At 34.4% G+C, this 13,407-nt stretch overlaps 2 protein-coding genes and 1 non-coding gene across 3 annotated transcripts; 2 read left to right on the top strand and 1 right to left on the bottom strand.

Annotated features, from left to right (window-relative positions):
- On the bottom strand, positions 165-4,459 carry LOC18610438 (cullin-3A). Its single transcript, XM_007046086.2, has 2 exons — positions 3,974-4,459; positions 165-2,365 (listed from the first exon to the last, which is right to left on the bottom strand). Exons 1-2 carry the CDS (start codon positions 4,132-4,134, stop codon positions 328-330), a joined length of 2,199 nt encoding a protein of 732 aa, XP_007046148.1. The 5' UTR covers positions 4,135-4,459; the 3' UTR covers positions 165-327.
- TRNAM-CAU lies at positions 6,335-6,406 on the top strand. Its single transcript has one exon. It is a non-coding gene; the product is annotated as a tRNA-Met (tRNA).
- LOC18610437 (probable ran guanine nucleotide release factor) lies at positions 6,548-11,025 on the top strand. The gene is made up of 8 exons (XM_007046083.2): positions 6,548-6,836; positions 6,934-6,969; positions 7,064-7,201; positions 7,935-8,021; positions 9,400-9,447; positions 9,535-9,611; positions 9,876-10,050; positions 10,218-11,025. The coding sequence occupies exons 1-7, from the start codon at positions 6,762-6,764 to the stop codon at positions 10,018-10,020; spliced, it is 606 nt and encodes a 201-aa protein (XP_007046145.1). The 5' UTR covers positions 6,548-6,761; the 3' UTR covers positions 10,021-10,050; positions 10,218-11,025.

Raw genomic sequence — 13,407 nt, 5'->3', positions numbered from 1 at the left:
CAGGGGCATACTCAATACTACTATAAAAGAAACTGATAAAGCAAAGAAACGAGGGAATGTGTCCGCTACCAGTCGACAGAGTCCTCCGATAATAAAGGCAGCCGGCTGAGCCCGCCAAACATGGAAAGGTGCAGAAGGGTGGATAGCAGGAGAGAGAGGAGGGGTGAAATAGGAAAAGCAGAGATAAATCGATAACCATTCAAACATATGGAGATATCGCATAGTATGTAAAAACAAATTTTTCACTTACCAACTAGGGTACAATTTCAATTGTCAAACACTAACCTTTCCATGGGAAACAAGTGATGATCTGTTGAAGCCATGTCGTTAGGCTAGATACCGATACAATTTCCGATCATTGTTGTCCCTTTCCAAGAAATCCCGTTCAATAAGAGACTCAATCCGTTTCTTAATCTCTGTAGGATTGGCCAGGAACCGCGACTGCAACTGCTTTGTAACCTCGGCTATTATATTGTTGTGATCCAGCACCCTCCTTGATTTCATGATCCTAACTATTGCAGCTTCAATCTGCGGCTTCCTGTCCTCCTCCACTCTTTGTCGTGTCTCCTGCTTTTCGGGTTCTGATTCCTTTTGTGCAACAACAGTTCCTATCTTCACTTTGTAGAATTTGCTTGTGAACTTATCATTGACAAAAAAAGCATCATCCTCACCAATGTCTTTACTCATAGGTTCTTTCCGAAGAACATTCTTTCCCTTCACACATGCCATTGATTGCAAGCACCTTTTCAAGTCTGAAGCAGGGATCTCAGTGGCTTGCTCAATCTCCTTGTAGCTAAGCCTATCAGCATTGTTAAAAAGCATCAATACACACATTTGATAGGTTGAAACATTCAACTCATGCTTCTGACCCTTCCCAAAAATTGCTTTTATATCTGCTGTCCCCATGTTAGTTTGCCAGGACAACCTCCGACCAGTATGGGTTCCAAGATAATACGACCGAAACTTCTCACACAGCGCTGACATTTCAGCGGGCAGGTTGCAAGTAATGCTAGGCTGAGTGGGCCAAGACCCTGTTGTTAGAACCTGAACAACTAGAGTAGGGCCATCTGCTAGCTCTGGATGGCATCCGTAAAACCCTTGCATTGTGTCCTGGGAGGTCTTCATGTCTGTAAACATGCCCTCTAATTTCGAAGTAAATTGATATCCACATTCTGTCTTAAGCTTGACTATCAGACTTCTCTCTGCATCATCAGATACAGTTTTGCCTGACAAAAGCCGCTTAGCTAAGTGCTGTTTGTAGTACTTTTCAAACACATCCTTCTCCTGCAGGTAGCGGAACAGCATCATAACTTTGTCAAGAATAATCTCCACATCCTCCTCACTGACTCCTTTCAAACCTTTTCGAAGTTTGTCATCCACAAACAAAGAAATGAACTCAGGAGAACGAGGATTCAAATTAATGAAATATTCAAAAGAGGAGTTCAGAGCATTCTGGAATGTCTTGTCATTGCTAAACGCCAAGCTAATGATATTATCATATTTGTCCTTTTCATCCAAGAGCCGCTGGACAAATTCCACAGGATCTTTCAGCCTTTCTGGATCAGTAACTAGCTGTTTACCTGTTTCCCTGAGGTGAGAAGTCATCACATCTCGTATTGTTAAGAGACCGTTAGGAACTCTTCTAAATAAATTGTACATTCTTCCCAAGTCTTCATACTTGTCATCAAGAAGCATATTTACCAAGCCTGAATTCTCCATGTGAACTAGTCTCAACATGTGGTTAGCAATCATCTCCTTCTCCACCACATTAGTTATCTTGGCTTCACTCTTGGCATCCAGGTAGTGGGTAACTCTCTCAATTTCTTCATTCAGACGTCTCTCTGCTTTCTTCAGATAGTCCCCACAATCACAGCACTCGATAAATTTCTGAGATTCGCCCTTATAAAACTCAGCAGAAACCTCAAGAAATGGCTTCTCAAAATCCTCCTGGTAAACGGAAGAACCCAAATCCATAAGCATCTTGATTACATTCCTCATCAGCCCCCGGTCTATAACTTCACCAGTTCGCTCTCTATGTACTAGTTCAAGAAGAGTGCTCAGAAGCCTTGAATGTATTTTGCTGGAATGTATAATATTATCCCTCCACAAATTAAGTCCCAGCTCATGAACAGGGGTTTTACGGCTATTTGGAATATAAGTCCGGTCCATGTACATCAATATGTCTCGAATCATTTGCAAAGCCTTGTTGTGGTCATTCCATTTTCTGTTCAGCTCTTCAAGAAACAAACCACCTTGAGCAGCCTCTATGGCTTTTGATATTTCTTTCAGGTGTGCAGTCATAGTTGTAACAAGTCCAGAGTACAGCTTATCACCAAATTTGTGCAAAACCATATTGTATGCATTCCTGAATTCATGGCAAAAAGCCAATATTATAAAGAAAAAATCTAAAATAAGATGAGCTCGCATGCAATTCACTTAGAAAAGGTCGCAATGAGAGAGATCTATTGAGAGCACATAATCACCGGCCCTTTCAAGAGCAAGATTTTAAGATTTCTAGAAGATATCATTATTATCTGAAACCAAATAGGCAATGCCAACTCCAGTTGAAGACTCTTAGCAGCAAAACGATGACTTCTGAGTTGTCCATTCTTATCAAATGTGTGTGATAAATCCACTTGGACAAAATGTAAAAATAGATGGCACATACTATAAAAAACCAGAAAGGCTCAAGATAGATTGCACTTAAAGCATCTTTAGTTTGCCTGCATAGAAAAGCAAGAAAGAAGCATAAAAGAAAAAACTATAATAAGCTGCTTTCTAACCAAAATTCATATCAATAACAAATTTCTAGAAAACCTCTTGTTTTTCATCACTGTTCATCGAAGGGGTAAAAGAATCTTTTTTCCTATCCCCCTTCCATTATGCTTTTTATTCTTTTTTTTCTTTTTTGGAAAGGATTCAGTTTGGAGTTTCAATGATTTGATTCTGAACTAACTTTCCCTCTTTCTAATGAAGACATGCATTCCCATGTCTATTCTGCTGTACATCTTCACTCGTAACATTAATGTTCTATCACAGAAGGGCCACTGCAATCCAATGAAGCCATTGCTGGCAAAAATGAAATCCATGAATCCAGCAAAAGAATTGGCAATCAACCCAGGAAACTTTGCTCTGGCATAATATATAACTAACATATATAATAGATAATCTTGAACATGCAGAGCAATGTGCTTAGCTCAAAAGTAATCTGAAAACTAGATACAAGTGAAACCATTACTACTGTAGAAAACAAACATTGTACCTCATGTAGTGATCCCTATTAAAAACCATACCCTGATTCATTGTTATCAAAACCAATAAGAACAATACAGATAAACGCGTTAAACTTTTTGCAGCTTATCACACCCAAGACCAACAGATCTTTCCTGCCAATCAGAATGGCATAAATAGTCTACCTTTATCAAGAGATCAAGCACACATGTCCAATACAAAAACATTATCAGCTCTAAAATTATCCACGGAGGGACAATTCAATCGTTTGCAACATGTCAGTTACTAAACCACTCCGAGCACAATTTGATTAAATCTCTCTGAGCTGATTACCTCCATATTCATTTTTTAGAACCATTTTCAACAACTTCATAACCTAACTATTGTGCTGGAAATCCATAATTCCATATACAATCTTACAGATGAGAAACTCTTCATATTTGTAAATTATTTAAACACCAAACCCTAATTAAACTTCCGTCAGCTACTTCTCTATAAAATTCAAGAAAAGTTTCAATAATCTAAACACAAAATTATTTCTTGAAAACATATCCATTTCTGCATCGAATTTACAGCAATAACCGACGTAACAAAAAAAAAAGGCAAAAATATTAAATACTGAGATCGAAAATTTCAAAAATAACATAACATATTAGGCAGCTACAAACAATCAGGCACTAAAATTGCATAAATTAATTGAAAATTTTAAGATAAACTAATTAAAAGAAATAGCGAAAAAAACCTGTAAAGCTCTTCAAAACTGAGGCCACTAGCATTATGATTGTAAATCTCGTGGATTGCATGTTCGAGAATGTTCCAGGTCTTCTCTGAGTATTTCGGATCCACCACGACCCTGTGCTTGAACGCTTCTATCTGGAAATTCCTTTTCTTTTGATTACTCATTCCTTTCCTTTCCTTTCTTTCTTTTTCTCCAAATCCGAAACCCGAATTCAACCAAAACGTGCCAGACAAAAAAAAAAAACAAGGAAGCGATCAAAAATTAAAACGATCTATAAAATCGTCCGATTAAAACCACTTTCTGCGAAAACTAGCCGATTCACCGAGAAGAAAAGGGGGAGGCGCGGGGTTAGGGTTTGAAAATGGAAAGATTGTTTTCCCGATTATCTGCTTCAGATATACAAGAAAAAAGAAAAGAGGGGGAGATTAGAGCAGCAGACAGCAGACCTAAAAATGAAAATTTGGAATTTATTTAAATTATAAACGAAAAAAAAAAGGAAAATATAATTAAAATAATTATTATTTAAAGACTATTTATTTACTTATTAAGAGGAAGTTTGCAAATGAAAATTATTTTTTTAAAAATAAAAATATTTTAAAGAGAGGGAGGAGAAGGTAACGAAGACTTCGCCCTTTTCGGTTGGGTTTTGGATGCCGTTTGGTAGAAAGATGAAGCAATTCTTTAACCCTTTTTAAATCAAAACGTCTCGATGGGGGGCCGACGGGCCAACCTTCTACTTTTAATCTTTTATTCCTCTTTTAGGCTTTTTGATTGGGCCCGGTTCAGGCCACATCTATTGAAAATTTTTCCTCCAAAACTTTAGAAAAAAAAATATTTTATCCAAATTTAATTAGCACAATCATCATCATTATTATTATTATTATTAAATTTGATGATTGGTTATTTTAAAATTTTTAATTGAAATACATACTTAAATTTCGACATTCATGTTTAATAGTACAAAAATTAAAAAAAAAAACACACATAACTAGTATTAAATAAAGTGTAAGTGATAATGGTCCCTCAAAAATAATTTGTAATTATTAATAGTATATGCGTCAGGGATCCCATATAAATAAGAAATGAGTTTAATCTTAGATATATAAACATGAACATTTCACTACATATCAAACATATCTTTTAGGTTGAGAATATGAATATGTGATTTATACGTTTACTTAAATTTTATTTTTAAAATTTAAGATCGCACGATATTGAGTTTAGGTTTCGACTTGTGACAACATGTTTTTAACATAATTTACTAAAAAAAGTTATTTTTATATTATACCATTAGATTTGACAGTAAATTTTAATTTAAATATATATTCAGATTTTGACATTAACGTTTAATTATATCAAAAGGCATAAAAACACACAATTAGTATTAAATCAAATTGTAATTGATAATAGCCCTTTAAAACTAATACCAAAATTGTAATTGATAATGGCCCTTTAAAACTAATACCATCTCAAAAATTGATAATACTAATATATGTATATATATATCATAATTTCTTAAATAAGAAAAAGCATCACTACATATAATATGTTATTGGCAAAAAAAAAATTTGTATAGTGTTTTACCATTGTAGAAAAGAAACATACTATCTTGTTACTTTTTAGATTTCCACATTTAGGAACGAGAGTAATTCTAAATGTCTTTATAACATGTTCGGTATGAGAAATAACTTTTTCTATTCTTATGTATTATTTCTTCTCTCGCTTGGTTGGCAACTGACTAAAAAAAGAACTTAGGTATTTGATTTTGTTTTTTAATGATTTGATAAGAAAACATTTGAAATTGAGACTTTTCTAATAGAGATATTTGATATGGAAACCTCTTTTTTTTAAACATTAAAACTCAATAATATATTATAAGGTAAAATTGTACATACAGTTTTTAAACATTAAAACATACAAGTTTAAACCTTAAAACTCAAAATTTTTTGTGTGATATCTTGTAGAGTTTTTTTTTTTCCCTCAATTAGCCCGCTGTGAATATTGTTATTAACAATTAGTATATTGTGTATAACTTTTGTTCTCATAGGATATTAGATTGTTAATTTTACTCAACAAAAATTACAAAAATATTGTGAACAAATATACTAAATTTGAATTAAGAGTATTATCGTAATTTTATTAAACAAAATTAATAGTCTACCTCTTGTGAGAAGAGAAGTTATCGTAGTATATTGTGAGAATAGAAATTATTCATGGGATGTTAATTGAGAATAAAAATATTTATTAGGTGTTAATTGAGAATAAAAAAACTATAGGGGTATAAGTGATTTTTACCTGGTGAAAGATTGTTAAGAAAAGAAGGATATTACTTTAAAATTACAAATATATAATTTCTAATGACAAATCAGAGTGGCGCAGCGGAAGCGTGGTGGGCCCATAACCCACAGGTCCCAGGATCGAAACCTGGCTCTGATACAAAAGGATATTATTTTTTTATTTTTTATTATTTTCCTTTAAAGCGGCGTCGTTTACACCTTCAACAAACAGTCCTAAACCAAATTCCCCTTTCTACCCCTACCATTTAGCTTAAATTCAATCAGAGATGGCGTTATCTAAACGCTCCTCCCCAAAACACCCCTTTAATAACCGTACCAAAACCCCGCGCCTTTTGCAGAATCTCTGAAGAAAACACCAGACCCTTCCCTTTTGGTCTTCGGCTTTGTCTTCGTCAGTCAAAATCAATTCTCCGCCGTTCTAATCTTTATTTTCCGTTCAGTCAAAGAACTAGCGGTGACGGAGAGTTCCCGGTTTCTGTCTCTGTCTGGTAAACATGTCGGCGGATTTGTACTCCGAAAGGCCTTTGTTCGGTGGAGCAATCTCAACTACATTTCCTCTTAGGTTTCAGGTTACTTTCTTTTCTCTGCTTCATTTTCCTTAATGTCATGTGTTATAGTAATAATTATAACTAATACCTCTGTATTTGATATTGTACATTGTTTTAGGATGTTAGTAACATCAGGCAAGTTCCCGATCATCAGGTTAGTTTTCCAACCCCCCAATCCCCTTTTATTTATTTGTTGAATTTTTATTTCCTTTTTTGTTCTGAAATGTTGGTCCTGTTTGGGATCGAAGGAGGTGTTTGTGGACCCTGCGCGTGATGAGAGCTTGATCTTTGAGTTACTAGATTACAAGCATGAAGTTGGAGATGACGGAAGTGCTGTCTGGTTTCTTCAAGACCTTGCTGTTGAACAAGACGGTGAAGGATTCACGGTAACCTCATGCTATTTTTTATGGCTTTGTAACGATTTTTATGGTAGTTGTCCTTTTATGGAAAGGAAACAGTAATTTATAAAGCAATTATGTATTTGAATTAGCTTCCTTCTAGTACTTGCTAGTATTGTGGGTTTTATGTTTATCATATCCTTTGAGAATTGTTAATTTGGAGAAGCTTTAATCTTATATTATGAATAATAGAATTATAGGTTTATGGCATTAACATGTAGCTAAGATCCTCGTAAACTTTTTGTCGGGTCTACCTAACCCGGTGTGCTGCTTGGTTTCCCCTTTTTCTCCTGGGGCTCTCAACACTTTTAAGTTAGCTTTTTCTGTTCTCTGTATTTTTTTTATTTCCCATTTTATTTTCTTGTAAATTATCAAGTATACCCCGCTAAAGAATATATTCCTTCTTGCTTATATGGCTAAACCATTAATAAAATAAGAACTACAAGTTCTACATGCCCTTTGGTAATTAGGATTAAATTTCTCTATGCATTGCCATGATTGTCTTTATATTTACTTAGGTTCTGTTGATGTTATAGACATCCAGAACAATTGTTTCTACACTTTAAAGAGCTCTTTTCCCTGCACCAGAATATGGAAAGGAGAAAAGGAGAGGAATAGTGGTGGGAAAAAAAATGTCGTGAAGGGATTGGATTTACTTGGCAGTTGTTTGAGACTCAATATGTTGTAGATATAACATTTTCCTTTTTGCTCTGTGTTTCAGCTGCTTGAGCAGTCAGCAGCGGTTGAGGCCCCTGGATTGCGTTACAGAAACATCCCAGCTGTTGTTACAACTGCAGTTGGCCAAATGGTATGAGTCATATTGATAGCATGTGACTAGAGTTTCATTCTTACTAGGTTCAACTTTCAGTATTATGCTTGCCTACAGATTCCTGCCTCATCAAACATCATGTTATTAGGTTGTGCTCTTCCTTGATTCTCAATGTTTTTTAAATCAGCAATTTATTGTGTTATTTTACATGCTAGGTATGGTAACCTTTAACTTCTGCCAAATGTTGCATTTCCTCTGTACTATTATTCGATCTATGTAGGACTTTTGTCATTGAAAATACCACCAGTTTATGATTTTTCCTATGAAAGACAATTGAAGTATGAGGCTTATTGAAGTGAAAACAAATTTGTGTTCTGTTTTTGTCTGTACTTGTATGTGTATGGATGTGCTTGGGATAAAAGCTAAAATTAAGGTTGCAATTTGGATTTTTTCTTTAGAATAATTTTTTTTCTGATTGTTGGGCTACCATATACTTGTATTTTAACTTGGAGTAATTATATGATTTCAGCTGTGGCCATTCTGTTTTCCTAGTTTAGGCAGTTTCTAAATGGAAGAGTATGAGGTGTATCTGATATTTTGTGACATTAAATAGCCTTAGTTGCACATGTTGAGATCATTTTTTCTGTTCTGTTAATGAAATGGCATTATATTTAACTGAGATTGTAAGATTAGATAATTTTGGCAAGCCAAAGCTCTGCTGGTTTAAAATTTTTCTGAACTTGTTGTTTTGAGTTAATTCAAAGTGAAGAATCTGAGATTTTGGAAAGAGTGTATGAATCTTTGATATCATGTGTGCTTGTCCTTTATCTTCAATGTTCATGAGCTTTTCAGTTCTGATTGATCTGCCCCTAGGTCAGACACTCTTTCCCTTGGTTAGAGCAGAACAAAAAGGTTTTGTTTATTGTTCTTCAAGTGTAATACCCTGGCTGTTAGATGGTTGCAATTTAGACCTGCTGGGATAGTAATATGTGTCTTACTTGTAAATTTTCCCCTAAATTTCCTTCTCTGAGAATTTTCTGGGATGTGATTGTAGAAGTTGGAAACTTGCGCTGAGCTATGTGCTTCAGTACATGGTTGGAAAACCATTGGTTGGATTTCTCATTTTTCTTCCTTCTATTTCTGTAAGGCAGCAACCTTGCTAACATTTTGGTGTGTTTTTATGCAGCACAAAAAATCTATGAATGTATAAAGATGTGCTTTTAAATCATTTACTAGTTGGATAATAAATTTTTTATGAACACAGTTTCTATGTAAAAGATCAGCATATTGAAGATGGTTTCTAATACCCTTGCTTTATGAATTCAACAAGTTCACTGGACTCTCGCTTCCCTTCTCCCTCATCGTTGCCTTATATCTGTTAATGTCTTCTATCTCTAATTTTGTTACTTATGCATAGGCTGTTTCTAAGGGAAGGCAAGGAAGAGAAGCACAAAATATAATCAAGGTGCTTTTGCTTTCTGTTTTCAGTTTTCTCTGTTTTTATTTAGTTGTTTTAAATTGGTAAGTGTGGTTTTGATGAATACACATGCAGGTCTATCTGGCCAACCTACGTCTTAAGGAAGTTGGGACAGATGTTCTGATAACTGCATATGAGCCCATCTTGATACAGTAAGTGTCAGCGCTTCATTGTCCTTTTGCCATTGAAATAGTCGTGAAGGTGAATGTATGGTATTCAAAAATTTTCCCAGTAGCCATTTCTTTTTTACTAAAAAATTGATTTACCAACTCTTCCAAGGTCAAGCTTAACGTGTTGGCAAACAATTTGGCTGAAAGCAATAACTAGGAATCCTTTGATCTGATTGCTCAGCCTACTATGGAAATATGTCTCGATATTCTGTAACTTGTTTGCAATTATGTTATTATGATTGGCAGCCCTTTGAGCCAGAGTGCGAGTGCAGTTGGTGCTGGATTAGCTGTTCCTGCTATGCAATCTGGGCTTGTGCCGATGGTTGAAGTCTTTAAACTAGCTGTTACAAGCTTCAAGGTGAATGACTGGAGCCTTTTTACTCCTGTTTGAGTGGGGGCTGAAAATCCTGATTTTCTCTTGGTTAGTATTATGTAATTATTTCATTTCATTTCCTTTTTTTTTTTTGGGAAGTTTCAATTCGTATTATCATCAAGCATAGAATATCTCAAATCTTTAAACATCAAATTTAGTAAGAGAATCGACAAAAACATTATTGGACTGATACTTCCCTCGGCCTTATTGCTCAGTTCGTGTTTTCCATGGTGCTGTCTTATGAAATAGAGGCTACCTGCTTATAAACCAACAAGAATGCGATGGACGAGGGACTCTAAGCATGTGTTTGATTGAATTGGTTCTCCTCAGCCACGCAAAATGGTTGGTTTGACTTCGGAATCTGAAGTGGACCAAGTGAGTGTTCATTTTCATGGCAGCCTTTTAGAGCTTAAATGTCAGGATTCACAATTATCTTATAATACAAAAATAAAATACTAGAGAAGTGAAATCTATTAGATTGAATCAAATAGAATAAGTTTGTTCCATCTCACTGGAAAAAAAAAATGTAAACTAAGCTGACTACCAAGGTTGGTGGTCGGTAAGATCAGTTAAAATCAACATATTTAATAAAATTAAATCGATTAAGTCGATTCTATTCAATTAAAAAAATTTTAATAGAGTGACTAAATTAACCGACTTTAAAATGAGTAATCAAATTATTCTTTTCTGGTGTACTTTCTTTCCACTGTCTGTTTGATAGGATAGAGTTTAAACCCATACCTTGAAAACTTTCTCAGATCCCAAAAGCATAGCAAGTCGGCACATTAAACACAATTCGTGTACACAGAAAGTAGAGGAGAGAATCTTCCACACCCAAATGATTCATTTACAGAAAGATGGGAGATACAGTAATGTCTTTGAAAGGACTTATCACATCGAAATCCTCATTCCTCTCTCCATATCTAAACAAATAATACAACTCTTGTGCTAAGTTTAATGCTCTAGCAGTGTTTGTTTCTCATGCAACTGCTTCATCAATCATGCACATGGAATTTCATTCAACTGTCTCTTGCACTCTGAAAACTACTCTTAAGCTACCATTTCCCAAAAAAGAACTTACATTCTCTGTGACTTATTCCCTAAATTCACTGGTGGTTTCCATATGGCTTTCTAGTCTATTCATTTTCGTCTTTGTACAACTTTTAACAAGAAAAAGCCAAAAACCCATAAAATAAGATATTATAAAATGATAAAAGAGTCATTTTCAAGCAAAAAATTCTTTCACTTAACCCATCAGTTATAGGTATGCATGTTCATCTTTGACCTATTTTTAACAAGAAAAGAAAGATAAAATCATCTTGGATTCAATTTCTAATATAGAATGATTTGAATGAAAGCTTTATCTTTTAAGACAATGATGTTATTTGGAATTTACTCAAGAAAAGTTTTTTAATTAGTAATTCAAAAAGACAAAAAAAAAAAAAAAGAAAAGAAAAGAGAAAGAAAAATGAGTACCTTGAGATGTCTAGGTAGGGTTGGAAAATTGTTGAAGATTCCATGAATTATTCCATAGTCTATCACGTGACAATCAGCTAGTTTGAAATTAAGAGGTTTAGTGGGGGCCAATGTAATTAATACTTTTTTATATATACATTGGGTTTTATCATAGATCCATGTTTTCACACCAATGTTGAATTTTCTTTCGGTGGGGGCAATTCACATCAAAATGATAGCCAAAATCTAGATGATGATAATCAAAATCATGATTCATTGACAATGACATATAGAAATTTAAAGGTTTCTTTGCAAGCATCCTTACCATAACTGACAAAAATATTCTAAAATCTTTCTTATCATTCATATGTATATATGCATATAAGACTGATTTTCATCTCCATGGAAATCGAATAATGATTGTACAAATCGTTTTCACAAGTCAATAATTTAACGAACCCCCCAAGTGTGTGTGTGGGTGTGGTTCTTAGGGTTTTGTTACTGGTAAACTTTTGCTGCTAGCAGCCGTTTCATGAATAGAAACCTTGTTCAATCATCATAGCGTTCACATATGGTACAAAATGAGAATTGAAATATCCATGAAAAGTTTTTAGCCTATGTGTGTCATTAAGAATGTATACAACGTGGCATCTGAACATTTGATTCGGTGTTAAGTGTGTTTATGTCTTATATTAGTGTGTTTAATTAAATATTGTGCACGTTCTTTTTCCGTTTGTGTATTATACATATCGGATCAAATTTAAGTCATTTAAATGGAATAATATACATGTATGCTTGTAGTATTAGTTTTCAGGTAAATTTCATCCATGTATTTCGAATCTCTTACTCTAATTTCATTTTAATCTATAATCTCTATACTAATCTATTCGGATACTTAATCTTTGAAAGTGATTTCATTTTGATCCTTTCGTTACGTTAGTGTGTTAATAATTGAGAAAAATATCCATGTGAAATATCAAGAGAATATTCATGTGGTGTGTCACGTGATTTGCAATGTGAACATTACATCAACTTTAATAGCATGATTTGACGAAATGGTCAAAATAAAACCATTTTCAAAACTTAGAAATTCAAATGAAACAATTAAGAGATAAGGGACTAAAGCAAAACTGGGATAAAAGATTATGAACTATTGCTGAAATTTATCCACAAAGCTTCAAAATAAGTTTTTTATGAAAAATTTATTATTAATAGAAAAAATATATTATATATACAAACTTTGTTTTATTGAAAAATAAATATCATACAAACTTGTTACAAGTCTTCTCAATCATCTTTTCCCTATTCAAATTTCATCCCATATATATATATATATATTTAAAGAAAATGTGACATGCATAAAGGGTTGATGGTGGAATAGGGTAAGAACAATGATAGTTAGCCATTAACTCGATGGTGAAAAGACCTAGGTAGCTCTGAGGCAGCTAGTCCAGCCTAGCCCAGCCGGGACATACATAACTGAATCCCCTGTAAAGCAACCAGCGGCTCGAAACTAAAAGTCATGCATGATGTGACCCAACTGCTTCAAATTTCTTTTGCTTTTTTCCTTTGTCGTTTGTGTTGACATCAGCCCTAGGATTTTGGAGGGAACGGATAAGATTGGTGGTGCCACTGCAACGGTGCCACGTGGTAAGAATTGGAGTTGGATGACGTCAGCCCTTAAGGGTGAGAAGATTCCAACTGTCGAGAGTGACATGGCACTGTCAGCCCACCCACCAACTCTGCCAGACAGACTGGAGAAGGACATTCCAATAAGTGACCTGGAGGGTAGGTCCCACACTCTTTAAAAAAAATCTACTTTTTGGTTTTATAAATTTATTTTACAATTTAATAAATAATAATGACATCGAGACGGCGATGACTGTTTTATTACTTCATAATTTTAATATAATGTAATTATTGAAAATGTGATAAACGAGTAAAGGGGGG

The sequence above is a fragment of the Theobroma cacao genome, chromosome 2 (genome assembly GCF_000208745.1).
Source record: "Theobroma cacao cultivar B97-61/B2 chromosome 2, Criollo_cocoa_genome_V2, whole genome shotgun sequence".
Classification (NCBI taxonomy): domain Eukaryota; kingdom Viridiplantae; phylum Streptophyta; class Magnoliopsida; order Malvales; family Malvaceae; genus Theobroma; species Theobroma cacao.
Note: the sequence above shows the minus strand (reverse complement) of the source record. Positions and strands in the feature narration are given on the sequence as shown.